At 33.9% G+C, this 21,769-nt stretch overlaps 2 protein-coding genes and 1 pseudogene across 3 annotated transcripts; 1 reads left to right on the top strand and 2 right to left on the bottom strand.

Annotated features, from left to right (window-relative positions):
* Positions 1-6,045: 6,045 nt before the first annotated feature.
* LOC112086484 lies at positions 6,046-7,425 on the bottom strand (annotated as a pseudogene).
* Positions 7,426-8,104: 679 nt separating this feature from the next.
* On the bottom strand, positions 8,105-8,954 carry LOC112086483 (glutathione S-transferase T3-like). Its single transcript, XM_024155437.1, has 2 exons — positions 8,490-8,954; positions 8,105-8,392 (listed from the first exon to the last, which is right to left on the bottom strand). Exons 1-2 carry the CDS (start codon positions 8,952-8,954, stop codon positions 8,105-8,107), a joined length of 753 nt encoding a protein of 250 aa, XP_024011205.1.
* A 2,117-nt stretch (positions 8,955-11,071) lies between these two features.
* On the top strand, positions 11,072-14,171 carry LOC18017565 (uncharacterized calcium-binding protein At1g02270). 2 transcript variants are annotated; one of them, XM_006401560.2, is made up of 10 exons: positions 11,074-11,586; positions 11,680-11,784; positions 11,886-11,991; positions 12,100-12,311; positions 12,396-12,472; positions 12,573-12,681; positions 12,792-12,917; positions 13,157-13,267; positions 13,365-13,472; positions 13,651-14,171. In XM_006401560.2, exons 1-10 carry the CDS (start codon positions 11,452-11,454, stop codon positions 13,873-13,875), a joined length of 1,314 nt encoding a protein of 437 aa, XP_006401623.1. In that variant the 5' UTR covers positions 11,074-11,451; the 3' UTR covers positions 13,876-14,171. The 2 variants fall into 2 exon arrangements, with proteins under 2 accessions (XP_006401624.2, XP_006401623.1); XM_006401561.2 differs by lacking the exon at positions 13,651-14,171 and having other exon boundaries at positions 11,072-11,586; positions 13,157-13,271; positions 13,376-13,455.
* The last annotated feature ends 7,598 nt before the right edge of the window (positions 14,172-21,769 follow it).

Below are 21,769 nucleotides of genomic sequence, written 5' to 3'. Positions count from 1 at the left end.
TAGAAAGGTAGATTTAAAATTCTTGATAGATATTTGAATGTGTTGGTAGACTTGTTTTGTTGTATAGTAGATTTATTTTCAAGTTGGTAGATATATTGTTGTTGAGTTGACTTCATAAGATGTGGTTGACCGAAATCGGTAGACTTATTAACTTTCATAGTAGACTTAGTAGACAAGAAAATAGACTTATTTCTAATAAAAATAAATCTACTACAAAATAAAAAGTTTTTTCGTGATAGATTTGTTGTACGCATGGTAGATGTAAATATCGATGGTAGATTTGTTTTGAAAAAGTAGACTTATTTTCTTTGTGGTAGACTTATTTTCTAGGTGGTAGACTTGTTGTCTTAATGGTAGACTTAAAATTCCCTTAGCGAGTATTGATATGTGATAGACATACGAAACTATGTAATAGATATATTTGGGGATGGTAGACTTATATGTGGAAAATAGATTTATTTGATAATATAGTAGACATTTAAATCAGTAGCGAGGTTCGATGTTGGTAGACATAATGAAATGTTGATAGACATATTACAAAATTGGTAGACATATTTAATCTCATAATGGTAGACTTATTGATTTGAAATGACGTTTTTATCCAGCAGTTATTAATGAATTTTCGGGTTCCAACCACCGCAACCAACTACTTCTAGGGTAGCCGCCGCCATTATGTTCGTCGCTGATTGTCTCTCTTTACCTGTTTTTGGGTTTCTTTCCTGTATTTGTCATCCTCTATCATGTCGTCTTCTTGCATGGTGGATATATTTTTAGTTTGTGGGAAATGGGAATTTCAGAATAGTCGGTATGTTTTCTTGGTTGATAAAAGCAAAGGAAGTCGAGTTGTAGCTGTTGATCGGGAAATCGGGTTTGGGGATTTATTACAAATTGTTTATGAAGAATTTTGATTGGATCAGCGCCGATCTGACCTGCAATTCAGCTATATGCTGTCGAAGAAATACATGCAAAAGCTACCCAAAGATACACTACCGGTATTTGTAGGAAATACTCGACAATTTGCTGGGTTTCTCCGTCACTTTGAAAACGAGACGATCCGTCTATGCATTGAGATTATTGAAAAGGCGTTGACTCAATCTAAGATAGCAAATGGTGTTGAGGTGAGCGGCAAAAGATGTAAATCATTCGTAGATGAAGAGAATGAAGACGATGAATTTGAAGAAGATGAGGAAGATAATGACGATGATGAAGAAGAAAGGTACGACAATTGCGAAGATCCGGATGGTGCGAGTTCTAGTGATGAAGACTACGATTTGTGTGGGAAGAAATCAAAAGATGAAGAAGAAGAAGAAGATATGCAAAACCTGCCACCAAAGAAATGAGGTTTCTCCAGAATAGATGATTCTGTGGAGCTTGAAATGAAGTCCGTAGAGTTAGCTGTAGGTCAATGTTATGACACAAAAGAGGAGTTCGAGACGAGATTGAAGATCTACGAGGTTGCCAATAAAATGGACTTCGACGTGGGACACTCAACGCCCACGCTATTGACGGTTAGGTGTTGGGTCGGTGGATGTAAATGGAGGGTTCGAGCTTCGACGGTTGGAGATGGAAGACAGTTCTATGTCAAAATATACTACGGTTTGCACACCTGTTCTATCACGATGCGTTCTTCACGTGCCCGACAAGCAACTCCTCAACGGTCTACCACCAATCAAAGACCAAACCTCATACTGCCTGTCCACGGCCAATTGGTTGGCTATGAACTGATGAACCATGTGTGAACTCCAAACATATCCCCTAGTTGCAAGCTTCAAAATTGATCCAATTGCACATCTGTTCATTACATCATTAAATATATCATCGCCAATGTTCTCCCTCAACTTGCCGAAATCAGTCAGGTGACAGCCATAGTTAAAGCTGTGCTCCTGTAAGGGAGATTTTCCAGGCTGATGCAATCTTGGGGGATATTCTTTCGAATCACTAGCTGAAGCCATCTAAGAAGAAAAAAAAGGAACAAGGTTACCAATCAACAAAAACAACACCAATACAAAACAACACCAATACGACCTCAACAAAAAACAACAACAATAACAATACAAAACAAGACTACCACATTCGTCAAAAACAAGTCTACCAATAACAAGTCTACCTCACACCAATAACAAGTCTACCACTCGACACAATAACAAGTCTACTATAAACTACGGTTATATTCAACAAACAAGTCTACCAAACAACCATTACATTTCTACAAGTCAACAAAACAAGTCTACCATACACTAATAACAAGTCTACCTAATACCAATAACAAGTCTACCACTCAACACAAACTACGGTTATATTCAACAAACAAGTCTATCAAACAACCATTACAATTTTACATGTCAACAAAACAAACAATTATATCTAAACCTGAAACGACACACAAACAACTTTATCACAATGCTATCTATAAGAGTCACAACAAACAACTCTACCTGACCATAACATAAGTGAAATAAACTTATCTTTTAGTAGTCTACCAAATATGCCTGTAAAATTCCTTCGAAAAACTCACCGGGAAAAAAAATTCGACGAAGCGTAGTTTTTTTTGAGGAAACCACCGCCGACCAACTAATTCCTGTACCGGAAAACAAATTTAGGGTTAGACAGTTTGCACAAGACTTCGCCGGTGCCTCCTCTCGCTGACACATCCGACGACGGTGAACGAACACGAATCAAAAAACGATACAAACCAAAGATTTCAGCAAAACGAAGACATATAAAAATTACTTACCAGAGACGCAGACCAGGCCGACGACTAATGCCGATGAAGCAGAGAACGAGGAAACACCGGAAAACTGGGTTTCTAGGTCGTCGTCGTCTCGTCTAAGCCATTGTCTTCGTTTGCAACCGAATCGCCTCTAGGGTTTCGAAGAACAAGTTTTTTGCTGGAAACTGAAAATTTTATTTTTGTTCAACATTTATTTCGAAGAAAGTTATAATTTACTGTATATTTATCACAATATATTTACTATATTTGTGAATTACGATTTTATAATGCATAAAAAAAAACAAAACCAGATTTTCATTTGTAAGGGGTAAGGCTGTCTTTTCCACGCTTGTAAGGTTATTGTAGCAAAATGTAAGAGACCTAAGTTAGTTTTGCAAACAGACCTAATTGTAAGGTCATTCTAGTGATTGTTCTCTATTAATAATGAGGAATATATATCTTGCTCTTAAACCTTTGACAACACAGAACTCTAACCTTATTGTACGCTGAACTCTAAAGTCTAACCCCACTCCCTTACCATAACCAGAAGATTCAATATCTTTATTTAGAACCACAACATTTCTTGTTAATTCATTTTGGTGTTATTGAATCTAAATAAAGATATTGAATCTTTATAAAAAAAAATTATCTTGATACCATAACCACAATATCTTTATTCTAATGATACAGACAGAAGATAAATAAATAAAATGAAAAATGTAATTGCATAGAGAAGTAATAAATTGCATATATAATGTTTTGTGAGAAATGTGTTGAGGGTCCGTTCGACGTTTATGGATGTCCTACATAAATTAAAAAGTGTCTGTCCCTTTTCATCTGTCTTCTTGTTAATGTTGATTATTTTATTTTTACAAATTGTCCTCACACTATGTTGACTAACTATATCTTCATTTGTCTATGCTCTAACAAGGTATAGACTGTAGAACGCATCCCTCTGCATTAGCAATTATAATCAATACGAAAAGTTTGAGAAAAAAGTAAAAAGAATTAGTCGTGTATTTAGTCGTGTATTTGCGACGTTTTTTTGCTTAACGATGGAACAGAATCCGTTGCTTACAAATTTTGCGATTTAACTTCTTAACGACAGAAATGATCCTCGCTATGTTTAATCAAATCAGTTGTATGAAAAGATATATAATACCACGTGGAATATAAAATTTGGAAAAGAAAGCTGAAAGCACACAAAAATATCTAAGGTTAGATTATGTTTTCTTTATTTTTTGAATAGAATTTCTTTCCTTTTTTTTAAATGTGATTGAATAGAATTCTTTGTTAATACAGAATACTTTTATTCGGGAAAAGGGAGAATAATAATAAATTGACTCATGAAGAATATGAAGGAGCAAAGACAACTAGAGGTGTCGGTTGATTTTCATGTCGCTCTATGAAAGCTTTCGGCCAATTGCATAACCAAACAATACTTTATGCCTTATCAAAAAGGACATTAATTTGTATATATTATATCTATATATACTCCTACCACAAATATACATCATTTATTTCATCCATATCTTTTGCTAAATTAGAATTGATCAGTCATTTTTATCTGAGCAATATCAGATTCATTTCTAGGCGAATAAAGTGTGTGTTAATTATTACGTTTTTGAAACGTACATAGATCACAAGTGATTTTTTTTTTTAAACTTCATTCTAATTAAGCAAAGACTTGTATAACACGTTGTACATCAAACATCATAATGATTAAATGATGGATAATCAACGCATGGTTAATTGGTTCGTTGAATAAAATATACATTTACCATTAATGACAAATGAATACTTAATAGTAGTTAATACTATATGTACTTTCAAAGACCCAATGCTTGAAACACAGTTAAAAAAAGGTTTCTATAAATCAATCATTAGAATTGATTATATACATCGAAGAAAATATCATCAATAGATATCAGATCATTCTTTAACCATGTCCTATGTTATCATTAAAACATTAAACTAAAATTCCAAACATGAAAACATTGTCCACATTTTTTAACACTAAATAATGTAAGGCATAGAGACAAACTATTTCACTCTCAAGACAATTAGATCTTCAAGATAATCCGCTCATCAAAAAGTAATTAGGGTTCGAATGGTGACGGTGTATTTGGCTGTGCGGAAAAAACGGTTTTAAAATGCGGTACGGTTTAATTGCAGTACATGCGAGAAAATTCAATTGCGGTACGTGTGGGAGAATTAAACTGCGGTACGTGCAGAAGAAATTCAACTACGATAAGAAGAAATTCAACTGCGATATGTGTGGAAATAATTCAACCACATTAGTACAAAAAACTATATGAAAAATAAGTACGTTTAATACAAAATAAATGGTGTGAAATGCTATTTAATTAGTGAAAAATATGGTCTAAACATATTTAAAAAAAAATTTGTATTGACCATTTAATTAATTTCATGATTTTCTTCATAATTTTTAATTTTTTTGTTAAATTTATTAATTTTAAATATAAATTTATTTAAAATAAAATAAAGTTTAATTTTGACAAAAATCAGTATTTAGCTTAAGAAAAGTTAAAAAAAATTAGTAAATATTTTATCGTCTAATTTAATTATCTCAACATAGAAAAAAATAAATATTAAACCAACACATAAATTTTATCAATAATTGCTTTAAAATTAAAAAGTTCTATTTTTGTCGTCTTACAAAATAATTAAAAACCAAACCGCACTTGAAAAATCGCAAATAGTTTTGAACCGCTAGATAATAGAAGTGGTTCATTTATAAGTGTGATATATGACCATTCGAAAAAAATGCAAACAGTGTTTCTTACTTTTTGAAAAAACGCAAAACACTTTTAAAAACATATTGATTGGTGATTTATTTGTGGTTTTCCAAAACCACACTTGAAAAACGCATAAAAAGAGTTACCATTCACAGCCTTAGTTTTACATTACGTACGTAAAAAGAATCTAACAAATTAAAATGCATTTTTTTCAAAAAAAAAAATTTAAATGCATTTAGTCACTGTCATTTAATCGGTCACTAAGAGCATGTGCAATGGGAGAGACCATTTAGGGTCTTTACCCTTTTTTTTATTAATAAAATGGATAGCTTTATTAGTAGAAACCCAAGAGAGAGACCTTATATTTTTGGTAGGGTCCAATGGGAGAAATCTTAATGGTCTCTAAAAAATTTTTTTTTAAAAAATTAATGTTAAAAGAAATTTTACATTAAACTTCAGTTTTTATTTTACATTACAACATTAGAAGAAATACTAAAAAATTAAACTTAATATTAAAACATTACAACAAATAAAACATAAATTATTATACATTAAACTTCTGTATTATTTTTGAGATTAACCAAATTTTTGCCAGATATGTTCAACCAAATCGGCTTTTAATTTGTGATGCACATCTGGTGATCGAATTTTTCTTCGGGTATCCATCATATTTATAATATTTGTAGGCATGTTTGTCGAGTACGAGTAATCCACATTAGAACTTTCGCCTCCTTCTCCTTGTTGGAATTCTTGAACATTAAAGTGCTTGTATCCTTCTCGTTCGTCTTCAACTATCATATTGTGGAGTATGATACAAGCTCTCATAATCTTTCCAATTTTTTCTTTATCCCAAAACAAAGCCGGATTTTTGACAATGGCAAAACGAGATTGCAAAACTCCAAAAGCACGCTCGACATCTTTTCGGGCAGATTCTTGACGTTCATCAAATAAACATGCTTTTGGACCTTGTGGTTGTGGTATAGATTAGACAAAAGCTGCCCAATTTGGATATATACCGTCTGTCAGATAGTCTGCCAAATGGTACTCCGTTCCATTGACAAAGAAATTAACTCTCGGAGCTTGACCTTTTATAATGTCATCAAAAACGGGTGAGCGATCCAGAACATTAATATCATTTAGGGTACCTGGAGGTCCGAAAAACGCATGCCAAATCCAGAGATCGTATGAAGCTACCGCTTCTAAGACTATTGTGGGTTTCCCAGAACCTCGTGTATACTGGCCTTTCCAAGCGGTTGGACAATTCTTCCACTCCCAATGCATACAGTCGATGCTTCCTATCATCCCGGGAAATCCGCGTTCCTCTCCCATATAAAGTAGACGTTGAAGATCATCTGCCGTGGGTCTTCTGAGGTACTCGTCGCCAAAGAGATTTATAATTCCGTCAACAAAATTTTCCAGACATGAACGGGCTGTACTTGCACCTAGACGTAGGTATTCATCAACGGTATCAAGTGCCGTGCCATAAGCTAAGAGACGAATTGCGGCTGTACACTTCTGAAGTGCCGATAGACCAAGTCTACCCTGAGCATCTTGCCTATGTTTAAAGAAAGTGACCTCGTTGGAGAGCCGATGAACAATACGCAAGAACAATGCTTTGTTCATTCTAAAACGTCGCCGGAAAAGGTGATCGGGATAAATTGCGTTTTCGCTGAAGTAATCATTCCACAATCTTATGTGGCCTTCTTCTCGATTTCTTTCTATAAAAGCTCTTTTCTTCTTGGACGAGGTTGCCTCTGCTTGATCAGCATAATCAATTAAGAGATTCTCGAATGTTTGTTCGTAAAACTGATCAAACATCTGATCTAAAGTTTCATCAAAGGGAGTTTGGGAAGAAGAAGCCATAAGAAGATAAACGAGATGAGATAATTTGGTTATGAGGAGTATGAGGACTATCAAGTGGACTTAGATAAGAAAGAGTTTGTATGAGAATTTGGTTATGAGGAAGCGTTTGTATTGAGAAGAAAGAGTGAGTTTGTATCGCTTAGAGGAGAATGGAAACTTCGTATTAAGAATAAAGAGATTGTGGACAACGAGTTTATTAAAAAGACGTACATATATATAGAAAGATGGAGAATAATGCAGATTGAGTTTTGTGGTTCATAAACAAACACAACTTGTGGTGGCGAACATATGGACCCAAAAGAACAATAATACAAAGACAATGCCAAATATTCCACTACTTGAATTATTGAGCCACATGTTGTTGTCCCTTTCTGTGCTCTGCTGCTTTACTTTGATGAACCCGTGACTATCTCTTCTCTTTATGTCTCCACAACTCACTTTGAACACTGAAATACAAAGACAAAAGTTTCATCATTGCCTTTATACATAATCAAGCTTCATCATTTCCTTTATACTCTAAAAGCTAGGCAAATTAAGCTTCTCATTAAACATTAAAACATTACACATCATTACCCATAACATCTAAAACATAACGGACACAAATAAGACTTAAACATAACAGACACAAACATGATTTTTCAAATCTTAAACTTAAACCCTAAACTTAAACATAACAGACACACGTAACAGACACAACTTTCAGCTTAAACAAGTACCAAGTTGCAAATCACTGATTATGCATCATTTCGGAAATTAGCTGCATCTTCAGAGCTTATTCTTCTTCACAGAGGGGTCCCTTCGCAATAAGGGAATCAAGAAGAGCCATCCTCTGGGTTTCGTTTTTCAAAACCATTTCTTCTCTTTTCATACCCCACATGTTGCTGAACGCATTAACAGCCTCAACTACGTCCAGCTTTTTACCTTTAACCTTTGCGGCTTTAACACCTGGAGGTCTGACCGTTCCCTGATTAGCCCCTGCACCATTCTTGTTTCCATCTTCATTCCCCTCTGCATTTCCATCATCGGTCCTCCTCTTTACAGTTGCCAACGTTTTTATTGGCTGACAAATCACACCACTTTTGGTCGTTCTTCAGTTCCTTCCAAGCGTGTTCCAGACAGAATTTCTTCTTATGGATATTGAAGAAAATAGCATGCACATTTTTGAGAATGTCATTCTCGTTCTGACCGCTTGTTCTTTCTCTTGTTGCTGCCTCATAAGCCCCACAAAACTTGCACACAAGATCATTAATCTTGTGCCATCTTTGTTTGCATTGCCCTGACTCTCGGACTTCTCCTCCGTTTTGACTCGCCGCAAAGTATGTAGCTACGCGACTCCAAAAAGTTCCACCTTTCTGTTCATTTCCAACAACCGGGTCCTTCGAGGTGTTCAACCAGGAGCTGATGAGCAGGGTATCTTCCGCAGGACTCCACGGTCTTCTAATCACCTTGCTCGTCACTCCAACTTCTTCTACTTCTTCTACTTCTTCGGTGTTTGCTTGGGTACTGAAGGCAGGTAGTTCGAAGGAAGGATATGGATTAGGGTAGCTTGACACACTCTCTTGTTGACTTTGTAAAAGGTCAACAAAGTTTGAGGTGTTGTTAAAGGGAAAGCGTGAAGACATGATGCGAGAAGATAAAGTTATGAGAAAGAGAGAAGAAAAAGAGAGTGATGCGAGAAGAAGTGATCCGAGAAGAGAAAAGATGATAAAGAGAGTGATCCGAGAAGAGAAAAGATGAGAAAGAGAGTGATGCGAGAAGAGAAAAGATGAGAAAAAGCATGAATAAGAGGGAACAAAAGTGTCCGATGTTCAAAAACCAAACATTAACTAAACCCTAAACACAAGCATTCAACACAACCATACACAACAATAAGCATTCATCACAAGCAGAAGAGACTTGACACATATCTACCTTCTACATTAACTAATCCCCTATTCCATTTATTATCTAAACCCACCATCTAATATGGTGATTGAAGCTACCTACTAAGTGATTCTCACCATTTAAGTGATTGAAACGACCTAAACCCACCATTTAATACAACTACCTAGTAAGTGAATGAAGCTAACCTTTTTAGGAGGGTGAAGATGGATGCTTTATGCCACTGTGCTTCTTCTCTCCTCTTCTTGTCATTCCGCAGCATTCACTCCTCGTGCAGAGAACAAAGTGACAATAAATAAGAGTTAGCAAACATCGACTAAACAAACAACAGTTAATGAACTACAACTACTACACAAACAAGACAAGGATAAGACAATGAGAGTTAATGAACTTCAACTATAAATCAAACACGCATAAGCAAAAACAGTCAAGGAAAAGCCAAACTATAGAGACAAAGATCAAAGACAAACGAATACAAATATCAAACAAAATCATCGATTCCACCAGATCAAATAAAATCATCGATAATACAAAGATCAAAGACAAACTATTACAGAGATGAAAGACAAACTTCTACAAAGATCAAAGACAAACTTAAACAAACTAAAACTGATCGGTTGGATTCTGAAATCATACTTAAACTTAATATACAAACTTATACAAAGATCAAACAAAAGATGATCGATGTGATATTCTTAACCAATCATCGATACTTAAACTTAAAGATCAAACCCTCATATATTGTCACCAATCATCGATACATAAGAAAATCAGAAGACAAAAGCCAAAACACTTAATCAGCCAAGACAAAATCAATCGTCGATCACAAATCATGAAACCCTAAATCAGCATAGATATCCAATCAGAACCAATCATCGATACCTCTAAACCCTTTTATTAAATTAGTTATTCCCTGACATAGAATCTAAACCCCAAAAGCAAAACATCTTCAATCGACTCTTCGCTTACCTTCGCCGACGAATACATGGATCCAGAAGCTTCAATCACTCGAGACTCGTTGCTTCCGCCAGACATCGACGCCTCCGTCTGAAACACTCGCCGACGAAGGATCCGATGAAATCGAGGACAGGAGGTGATCGACGGAGGGAACGAAAAAAGAAAAGAGGTCGGGTATGAAAAAGGTTTGACGACCAAAATGATATTTTTCTCTTCTTTTTTTTGTGTCCAATAAAAGCCGGCCACGTGCGTTCTCATAGACGTCTCTCCGAGCTCCAAATTAGAAGACGTTTCTCCTCTTTTTTAGTGTTTTTCATTTATTTAATTAGATTAAAAATGGGAGAAATGGGGGTTAAATATTCGTTGAACATGCTCTAAACTACTGTATGAAGCAACTTCTTTTGTCCTATAACGAGGAAACTTTTTTTTATTTTATAATTGTTGTGTCAAAACTTCAACTGTATAAACCGGCAAAAAAATCGTCATCGATTTAAAATTCCGTAAGCCAAGATTTAGACTTTTTTTTTTGTTTTCCGTCAAGCCAAGATTTCGACAAGAACGGCTACAATGCATAATTATGTCTAATTGTCTATGCACTGTTTTTCGTTTCATAAATAAATAACAATATAAAGTAACTACTTTATTTATAAAACTAATTAAAAAAACAATCGTATTCCAATTTCATGGAGGGTCGAAAGGAATAAATATGTGCCGCCCACTGATCGTGCCCTCGATCGAAAGCAAATTATTCATCATCACTACTAAAAAAAAATCCCAAAAGTCGAAAAGGACTACGAAAAAATATTATTTTTTTCTGACCAATGAACAAATTCGGGAAATAAAATATTCATTTTGCTATATATAACAAAGATTACAATTCGACCATACATAGTTTAGCAGAGTGCTTCGCCACCATAAATACACATGCACACGCACGTATTATATACACAAATCATAGGTTCATGAGTAAGAAGACGAAGCTTTAACAGAGAAAAAGAAAACTAAAATAGCCTAAAGCCCTGAAATTTTTCGACAAGTTTCTAATTTTGGGAGGATATTTTTTTTCTTTGTTTTAATCGATAATTTACAAAAAAAAAACGAAAGGCGAGCGAGAATCAGAGGAAGTTCAGGGCGGTCGCGACGTTTCTTCGAGATTCGTCTTCTTCTTCTTTATCGTCTTCCTCGTGGGTTTCTTCTTTTTTTCCTCTCTCTTCTCTTTCTGATTTTTACCGCCGGAGATTTTGTTTGTTTCTGTAATATTTTCCCCGGCGGTCTAGAGATATGAAGGGGAGAATATCGAAGATAGGAAGCTATGCAATCTCTTCCTCCATTAGAGACAACCAGCACCAGCAACCTTGTATTTCCTGTACTACTTTCAACATCCTCGCTCCGATCTACAAACGCCTCTCTCAAAAGGTTTCTTCTTTCTCGATTCTCTGTTTTGTTTTGGGTTTTTTTTCTTTATGAGGGGTTTTTGTTTATATGTATGTGTTTTGGGGATGAATGTAGGATCAGAGTCTTCGAGAAAGCGATAATCGAGCGTATTGGCTTGGAAGGAACCATAGAATTCTCGATTGGTTGTTGTACGAGAGGTCTTCGATCATTTGTTTGCAGGTTGTTCGACGAAATTCCTCCCCTTTTTTGATGTTCATATATTTGACAATGTTCGAATCGTTTTTGACTTCTGTGCTCAAATGTTGATGATTTGATTTTAGGAGTTTTGGGTAGGCAACGAAGAGCTTGTTAATTTGTACGAGAAGAGGCTTGGAGACGCTGGTTATCTCAGTTACAAGCTTGGCCGTACCAACAATCGTGGTGATGGTAAAATGTTGCTCTGTTCAATCTTTAATCGTTCATGGATATGTCAAGAAGGAAGAAAATCAAAAAGATGTTTCAATGTGTTTCTTTTCTCTTTGTGATTGGTAATAGGTCTGCTTACGGCTGTTCATAAGGACTATTTTAGAGTTGTGAACTCGAGGGATTTACTTTTCAATGATTGTGGTGACCGAGTTGCGCAGTTGCTACACGTAGAACTAGTTCCTCCTTACTCTCAGTACGATGCTCATCAACAAGTTTTGATTGTCAACACTCATTTGCTCTTTCCTCATGATTCTACACTGTCCATAGTTAGATTGCAGCAGGTAAGATTTCCTTCTTAAATCTGTGTATTAGGCAGATAACTTTTTGTGAGTTTAGTCTCTCTAAACAAGGTTTTGTTTTGACAGGTATACAAGATTCTTCAGTATGTAGAATCTTACCAGAAAGAAGTCAATCTCAGTCCAATGCCTATTATACTTTGCGGGTAATTACTTAGTCTGGATTCTTACATTTCTCATGGGTTACATCTAAGGAACTGTACTAAAATATTTCTCTGGTCATTTCTATTTGTGTCTTTGTGGCAGAGATTGGAATGGAAGTAAGCGAGGACATGTCTACAAGTTTCTCAGGTCACAGGGTTTTGTGTCGTCTTACGATACTGCTCATCGGTACACAGATTCAGATGCTCACAAGGTCACTGTCTTTCTTCATATGGAGAATACTTTTGGGTATGCTGTAGATTTTTCTGATGTTTTGAATTGGCGATCAGGATACTGAGACTGTTGTCATCTTTGGTTTAACAGTGGGTAAGCCATCGGAATCATCGGGGTAACATATGTGCTGTCGATTTCATATGGCTTCTAAATCCAAATCGGTATAGAAAGCTTCTAAAAACAAGTTGGAGTGAGGCAGTGTTTGGCATGTTCAGGGTAAGACGCTCTTCAATATCCTCTTATCAAAAGTTATCTCTTGGTGCATTTCACTCTCTGAAATGATATTACATCTTCTTAATTATCCAAAAAAGGGGATCACTTGTTGATTTTGAAACGGGTTTTACATTAAATTAGAGGATACTGATCTCCTGCTTCAGAATTCTTGTCTACATGATTTCCTGGGACAGTATTATTTTCTAGCTTCTCCTGTAACATATGAGCATTTTGATTTGCAGTATCTACTGAGAAGAGCCTCTCTAACAGCTGAAGATGCTTTTGCCTTTCTGAAAACCGACAATGATGGTGACCACATTACGTTCATGGGCTTCTGTGAGACTCTTCGACAGGTATATAGAATCTGTAACGCTATTTAATCATTCTTATGACTTCCTTATTCAGCTGAATGTTCACAGAGTTTCCTCCTTTTAAATTATTCCTATACAGCTCAATCTAACGGGTCATTGCAATGGACTCACCACAAAAGAGATTAAAGATCTGTGGATTCAAGCTGATATTGATGGAAACGGTCTTCTAGATTATAAGGAGTTTCAGGTAACGTCTCTTCATGATACTCTTCTCTCTAAAACTTGTCCATGATAACTCAAAAGCTAAGTTTGAGTGACAATGATCACCCATGACCATCTCTATATTTAGAAACATTAAAAGCCTTACACTTTCTCTTGAAACGCCCCCCCAATGTTGCTCAGTTGCTTATTGTAACTCATTGCAGCAAAGAATTTGGAACCAAACATGGTCAGAACAGAGAGATGCAGAGGACGGAGAAGCAAAAGGTAACCAGGAACAAACCGTTGGATTTAGCGTCAAGAACGCAGTCTTGTTTCCTCCTGAAGTGGAAAAAGGAATGTGGCCAGAAAATTACTCTCTCTCAGATCACGCGAGGCTAACCGTTGTATTCTCTCCCATAAGAATGCCTTGCTCTCAATTGGTTTCATGACAAAAACACTCAACAACAAACCTAATAGCTTCTTCCATTTAAGAGACCTCTGAGTTTTTGTGTCCCCTTTACAGAGCAGAATCAAGACTTTGCTCTGTCACTAATTGGTCAGGGCCGCGCAGACCGCTCTCACCCTGCAGTTTCTCCGTTGGGGGAAGAAAGAAGAGAGAATGGACACAAAGGTCATATACATTATACTGTGTACAAACATGTAAACCAAATTTGGAAGCTTCATGTAAAATAAAATGTTGTAGTAGAGATTTAATTTAAGAAGCAGCTTTGCAAATCTTTTATCTTCTTTCTTCGTTATTTTGCCTTCATTTTTTTTGTTTTTGTTTTTGCAAATAAGTGAATATTAAAAGTTAATACCATACCTCCGTAGAGAGATTGTTAGACATGAATCAAGAAGTGAAATTATCAAAAGTTATTCACAACTCCAAAGTTCATATATTTAATGATATACCAAATGTTATGGGATACTAATCATATATGATTTCATTTTTTGTTCTTTGTCTACTGGTCCATTTTCCTAAAACTAAAGATTCAATTTAAATAAATTCCTTAAAATCCTTCTGGGTTGTTTGGATACGTGGTCTTTCGTAACCAGGCCAAGAACACCATTTTAAGTTTTAACAAACATGTGCCGAAAACTGCGCATTATAAAAAACAACCAATGAGAGTGGCTAACATACACCTTTAAAATGTTAACTAGATTTTAATCTCGTGCGTCCGCACGGGAATGTTTTATTTTTTATTTCTAATATAAGTTGCATTTATCTTTTTTGTTTAAATTTTATTTATTTTTGTTATTTATTTTTTAAATCAAAAATTGTTATCATATTTTAATTTTAAACAGTAAAATTTGTATATTAGTAGAATAAGAGTATACGTTAATTAAGTATACATTGATCTAATGTTAATTATAAACTTTGTTATTATGTGAATTTAGATTTACACATAAACAATCTATATATCTATGAATTTGCTAATCCATCCGTTTAGTTGTCTTAAATCATTTTTAATATCTTACATGTTTTGACAAACTAACTCGTATAAGACTATAATTATAATTGTATAACCTTATAAATATTTAATATGGAATATTTGGACCAATTGATTATGAAAAAATATAATAAGATATTTATTTATTATTTGTGATATTAAAAAAAAGTATATATATATATATATATCTTATTATATAAAAGAGAATGATTGAAACGTAGTAACTCGCAAGATGATGACACGTGTCAAATAAAACGATCAGATTTTTACACATGTTTAATTAAATTTAAATATTTAAAAAAATTTAACGAGATTTATATTTTGACAAATCTTAATTTCAAAAAATAAATAAAAAATCATAATTTGTTTTAAAAGATGAAAACGTGAAAAGGATAAAAATCTTGGTTCCTATCTTAAAAGGTAAATAAAAAAAGATAAAAATGTATAATTAAATTAGAGTTAAATTATAATTTCAAAGTTGGTTCTTATCCTAAAAGGTAAAAAAAAAAATTAAAAAAGGATAAAAACGTTTTTAATTCAGTTAGAATTATATTTTGACAAATATTAATTTTAAAAAAGGAAATACTAAAAGTATATATCTTTGATAAAGGATAAAAACGTGAAAAAGAAATCAAACATATCTTATTCAATTAAGATATGAAAAAAAGAACTTTAGTTCCTAAAACTAAGATTATAAAAAAAAAAAAATTAAAAAGGTCATACAATTTTAAAAGGAAAAGGAATTCTAATTTCTCACCACTATAAAAACCTGTTTGATAGCTTCTCAAATTCACAACCAAAATTCTCAAATTCTCACCACTATTTCTTAGGCATCAGCGTATAATTCTTGGTTCGGCATCAGCATTTTTTTTTACGTCTTCTCAACAATATAACTAACAATATAACTAAAATTCTCACTACTATTTCTTAGGCATCAGCGTATCATTCTTGGTTAGGCATCATCATCTTTTTGCTACGTCTTCTTAACTATATTTTCTCTGTTGGATGCATTGCTATCATAATTATCTAGGGCTACGTAATAATTTAATAATTTTATATCTAAATTATTTTTTTATATTGTTTTCAGGAATATCAAATATCAAAAAAAAAAAAAACAATGAGTGCTGAAATTCTAAACAACAACAGGGAGTATTTGACATTAGATCAGTTAAACAGAAAACGTTCCTACCGTCGTACTGTAGTTCGTCTAATCAGAAAGTGGGAGGCAAGAAATCTGAAAAGAAACAATGAGCTCATAGGAATTAATTTCATATTACTTGATGAGAAGGTTAGTTTTATTGTTCAATTAAAAAATATGTTTTTCTAATTTTAAAACTTATTATCTAACTTTAATCCATTTTTTTTTCTATAGAATAATACTATTCAAGGTTCTGTACACCATTCTCTTCTGGAAAAGTTTGCAGATCAATTGTGTGAAGGAAATCTTATTGAAGTTTGCAATTTCAATTTGCAAGACTGCAATAAGAACTACAAAATTTCTGATCATAAATTTATGATTAGATTAACTGAGAGAACAAAAATAGCCTCTGTAAGACAACAATTTTGTCAAATAGCTCATGAAAAGTTTCGACTTAAAAATTACGAGGATTTGGTTAAACTGAAAGATACATCTGAAGATTTATACGGTACATTCTTGATTTTTTAAATTTAATTTTTTAAATTTGATAGATCTATATGTGTATTTAATTTTTTTTATAATGTAGATGTAATCGGCTATATCAAAAATATGTACAAAGCAGATGTTCGTAGTCAAACAACAGTCAACCTAAGAAGGGTTACTCTGACTATATTGTTAGAAGGGTAAGTTTTTTTTTTATTTAGATTACACTCTTATAATACTTTTAACGACAACTATTGTTTTGTGTTTGTCTCTTATTTGTTCGTCTTTTTAAATGAATTAACAGTGGAACAGAAATACCAGCAACAATATGGGCAGAACAAGCAGAACAATTGGAAGATAAATATCGTGGGATGGAAAGTGATAACATTGTTCTCATCATGACAAGTGTTTTGATTAAGACGTATCAAGGTGCAATTTGTCTGTCAGCATCTTCTGGAACCAAATTCTATTTGAATCATGATTTTGATTCTGTTACTGCGTTTCGAAAAAGGTATATTTGTTGTTTTTTTTAGTTTCAAAATTACTAATTTGTTGATACTCAATTTATTTAACTAATTAAAATCATTGTATCTCTTTAGCTTCAAATACGATGGATGGTGTATTGTTAATTTAGGCGACATGACTGAAGAACAATCAATTGATAATAAAGATTCTGAAGCCCAACATTCAATTAATGATCTTTGGGATTTTATCTCATCTGATGTCCCTCAGGTAATGCAACTACATTCAATTGATAATTTATTGCATATCTTATTAAATCTTAGTGATACTAAGATAATTCTGAAATATTTTCAACCTTATTATTAATTGCAGGATAAAAAATTTGTTTGCAAGGCAACTATTACCGAGATTGTGTCATGTAAAGGTTGGAATTACATATCCTGTTCAAGTTGCTCAACAAAGTTGACAAAGTCAGGATCATCACTTTCTTGCCAAAAATGTGGTAAATCACAAGTCGTAGGATTGCTGAGGTATTATTGACAATATTATTATGATATTTAAAGTTTTACTATCATTAAGTTTTGTAGATACTAACCCATTATTTATCTTCCAGTTTCAGAATTGAAGTAATAGTAGACGATGGAGAAGATTCTGCAACTTTTGTCATATTTGATGAAGATGGTGCTAAAATCACTAGAACAACGGCAGAATCCATAAGAATGATACATTATGCACATATATTATATTTATGTTGATTTAAATTTTATCTAATAGTTAAACTAATTTTGATACAGATCAAAAGAAACTCCAGCGAACAAGAATTGGGACAGATTCCCAAAAGTGTACAATCTATCGTAGGTGAAACTTATTTATTCGAAATAAAAATTAAGAAAAAAGATTTTGAAGGATCATATCAGAGTTTCACAGTATCAAAGATTCTCAACCACATAAAGGTACATATAAAATATGCCAACTTTTGCTTGCGTTATTATATTAAGAATATATTAGTTAACTTAACATTTGTTTTCTTGGTCGTTTGTCTTCAATTCTTCAGCCAATTTCAAACGGCAAGAATTGTGAAAGCAATCACGAAGAGCAGGAAGAACCAACTGGCAATCTCAAGAAAAAACCACGAATTGAAGTCTGAATCTTATTATATAAGATTTTTTTCCACCTCTTTTTAAAGAATAAGCTGTTAGGTTTTTTTTTTATTTTTTTGGTCAAGTTTGTTAGGTTGCTTTTAAATTTTTTAATCTTATCTTATTATAAACACCTAAAGTTATACTATAGTTTTGGTTTCTATTTTTTCACCTTTTATCCTTTAATTACTTTTTGATTATAGATAGAGGGAATATGGACATATTACTCTGATTTTGATTGCTCATTACGCCCCACGTGTATAACAAATACTTTCCATACAATCTGAAATCTTATACAAAAAACAGAGTAATTACCCAAGCATTATAATTATACCTGACTCATCAATTGCAGTTTGCAAAATCTGATGGTTCATTTGGATGAAGAAGTCAAATCTAACAATTAATAATTACATAAACTAAAGCAATTAAAAAAACGAATGTGCTAATATGTTTACTTTCAAAAATATTTACAACATTAAAAAACGTAAAAATAACTAACGCTACTAAGATAAGGACGATTAGTTATTTAATCCAAAACTATTGAAGAAAAGGAATCTGCTTACACATTCCTTCAAACAAAAGGAAAAAAAATAGTCCAATATACGGTTTATTTGGATAAAGAAGTCAAATCTATCAATTAATAATTACATAAACTAAAGCAATTAAAAAAACAAAAGTGCTAATATAGTTACTTTAAAAAATATTTATAACATTAAAAAAGGGTAAAAATAACTAACGCTACTAAGATAAAGATGATTTGTTATTTAATTCAAAACTATTGAAGAAAAGGAACCTGCTTATATATTCCTTTTTCAAAAAAGGAAAAAATAGTCCAATATACCTAAAGCTCTAAGGAAATTGACAATATTATCCAGTCTATAAATAGTTGAAGAACAGTCATTGTGTAAATTACGAGAATCAATCAAAACATGAATACCAGAGAGAAATTTGCAAATAATGAAAAAGATGAACAACGAGATAACAAAAGGAAACGTCGTATTATGAATGATATTCAGATTGATATGATGGAGAAGACGCTTATAGCAGAACCTCAAAAGCGGATGAAAGCAGCTACACTACAGACATGGGTCGACAAACTAAATCAGTGTGTAAGTATGAAACCCACTTTTAAATTCACAAATATTTTTTGAGATATTTAATAGTCTAACATTACTTTACAAAATATAGGGTCCCGAGCTTACAACTACACAACTTAGAAATTGGTAAGAACTGATATTCAATCCTATTAAATATACAAATTTGCACTTTCATCTAACAAAAATATATTGCAGGATTAATAACAACAAAAAATCAAAGGTAACTCGAACTAGCAACAAAACAAACCCATCAACTTCAAATACAGAAATTCTGCTAGATAATGTCTCAACAAATACGGAGACTGAAGATGATTCTGGTAGCAATACATCAGACGGAGAAAATACTGAGAAGAATCAAGGAAAACATGTTGGAGACAAAAGACGCAGATGCTTAAGAAGAAAAGCAGCAAAAAAACATGGTAACGAGTTGATGACATGTACTTACTGTGATGCATTGGTGTGGAAATCTGAAAGTGTGCAATGCATTGGAAAAGCATTGAAATTTTCGATTTGCTGTCAGCAAGGACGAGTTGTCCTCAAAAGCCCTCGACACCCTCCAGCTTATCTAGATGACCTACTATTAGGATCAAGATCGTTTAGAAACAATATAAGAGCGTACAATTCAATGCTTGCCTTTACATCTATGGGAGGGAAAATAGATTATGATATCAAGTCAGGAGATGCTCCTTACACTTTTCGTATGCATGGTCAGAATTACCACAAAATTGGATCACTGCTACCGGCCGAAGGAGAAATACCACGTTTTGCACAGCTCTACATATATGATACCTGTCACGAGGTTCAAAACCGTCTCAAGGCACTAGCAAAAGGAAAAACGAATGAACTAGATGAAGAAATTCTGAGCAGATTGATTGAAATGATAGACATAAACAACAAGCTTGCTAAAGTGTTCAGAATCGCTAGAGATAGATATGAATCAGGAACAGGTGAGGAATTCTCAATTAGGCTGATAAAGAATAAAGAGCGTGGCAGACAATTTGATCTTCCAGAAAAAGACGAGATTGCAGGTCTTATTGTGGGTGACATGACTATCCCAAATTCTGACAGAGACATTATAGTGCATCCTAAAATGGATAAACCTCAATGGATAAGTATCTTACATCCATTGTACATGACGCTGCAGTATCCTTTGCTGTTTCCATATGGTGAGCAAGGCTACATTGAAAAAAGCATTCCATACAGTTCTGAAGCGTCTGCAATCAAGAGATCATATGTTACCATGCGAGAGTATTATGCATATCAAATACATACAAGATTATCATCTCCAGGGACAATAGTTCGTTCAGGTCGTGTTTTTCACCAATACATCGTTGATGCATATACTACTATCGAACAAGAACGTATGAACTTTTATCAGCATAACCAGAAAAAACTTAGAGCAGACCTGTACAACAATGTATGTGATGCAGTTGATCAAGGGGATTCAGATTCAAAAAAACTTGGTAAGAAGATTATTCTTCCCTCTTCATTCATCAAGACAGCATGTGTAACATCAGTCAAAGTTCCATGATCGCTGAATTACTCAAACAAACAGATCTTATAATTTGGGATGAAGCACCAATGTGTCATCGATTTGCTTTCGAAGCTCTTGATAAGAGTTTGCGAGATGTGCTCTCCGAGACAGATCCAGATGCAGCAGCCAAAACCTTTGGTGGGAAAACAGTTCTTCTTGGAGGCGATTTTAGACAAATTCTTCCGGTTATACCACAAGGCACCAGGCAAGACACTGTTAAAGCAACGATCAACCGATCATATTTATGGAACTATTGCTCTGTATTCACTCTTGAGAGAAATATGAGGTTGCACCAAGCGGAAAAAGATTTTGCAAGATGGTTACTACGTGTTTTTGATGGCACGACACCTAAGCCTCTAAAACATAGAAATTCAAATGATGAAACATCCAAGCTGCAAGTAGACCAAGACTTGCTCTTGCAAAACGATGAAGACTCTGAAGAACACATTGCAAAGAGTATATATCCAGATTTCCATGCTTTCTTTAAAGACAAGGATTATCTGATTGAACGTGCAATTCTTACTCCTAGAAACGAGACGGTAGATAAAGTGAATAACTACATGTTATCTTGCCTAGAAGGAGAAGCAAAGGAATATTTGAGTTCTGATAGTATCGGAGATGACAAAGAAGAAGTGGCAAATCAACATATTCTTTACCCCACAGAGTTTTTAAACACTCTGAAATTCTCAGGTATTCCAAACCACCAACTAACTCTGAAGATAAATGCACCAATCATGTTACTAAGGAATTTAAATCAAAGAGAGGGGCTTTGCAATGGGACAAGATTAATAGTAACTCGCATGGGCACAAGGATTATCGAAGCGGAGATACTAACTGGAGATCAAGTAGGGAAAAGGGTTCTTATTCCTAGGATAATTCTAACACCAACAGATGCAAGATGGCCTTTCAAACTAAGAAGACGTCAATTCCCTGTGCGAGTTTGCTATGCAGTGACTATCAACAAAAGCCAAGGTCAAAGCTTGAACAAAGTTGGTCTATATTTACCAAATCAAGTTTTTTCTCACGGGAAACTATACAT

This window comes from Eutrema salsugineum, unplaced genomic scaffold, assembly GCF_000478725.1.
Source record: "Eutrema salsugineum unplaced genomic scaffold, Eutsalg1_0 scaffold_2, whole genome shotgun sequence".
In the NCBI taxonomy this organism is placed as follows: Eukaryota; Viridiplantae; Streptophyta; class Magnoliopsida; order Brassicales; family Brassicaceae; genus Eutrema; species Eutrema salsugineum.
The sequence above is the reverse complement of the archived record's forward strand: the minus strand, read 5'-3'. Positions and strand labels throughout refer to the sequence as shown.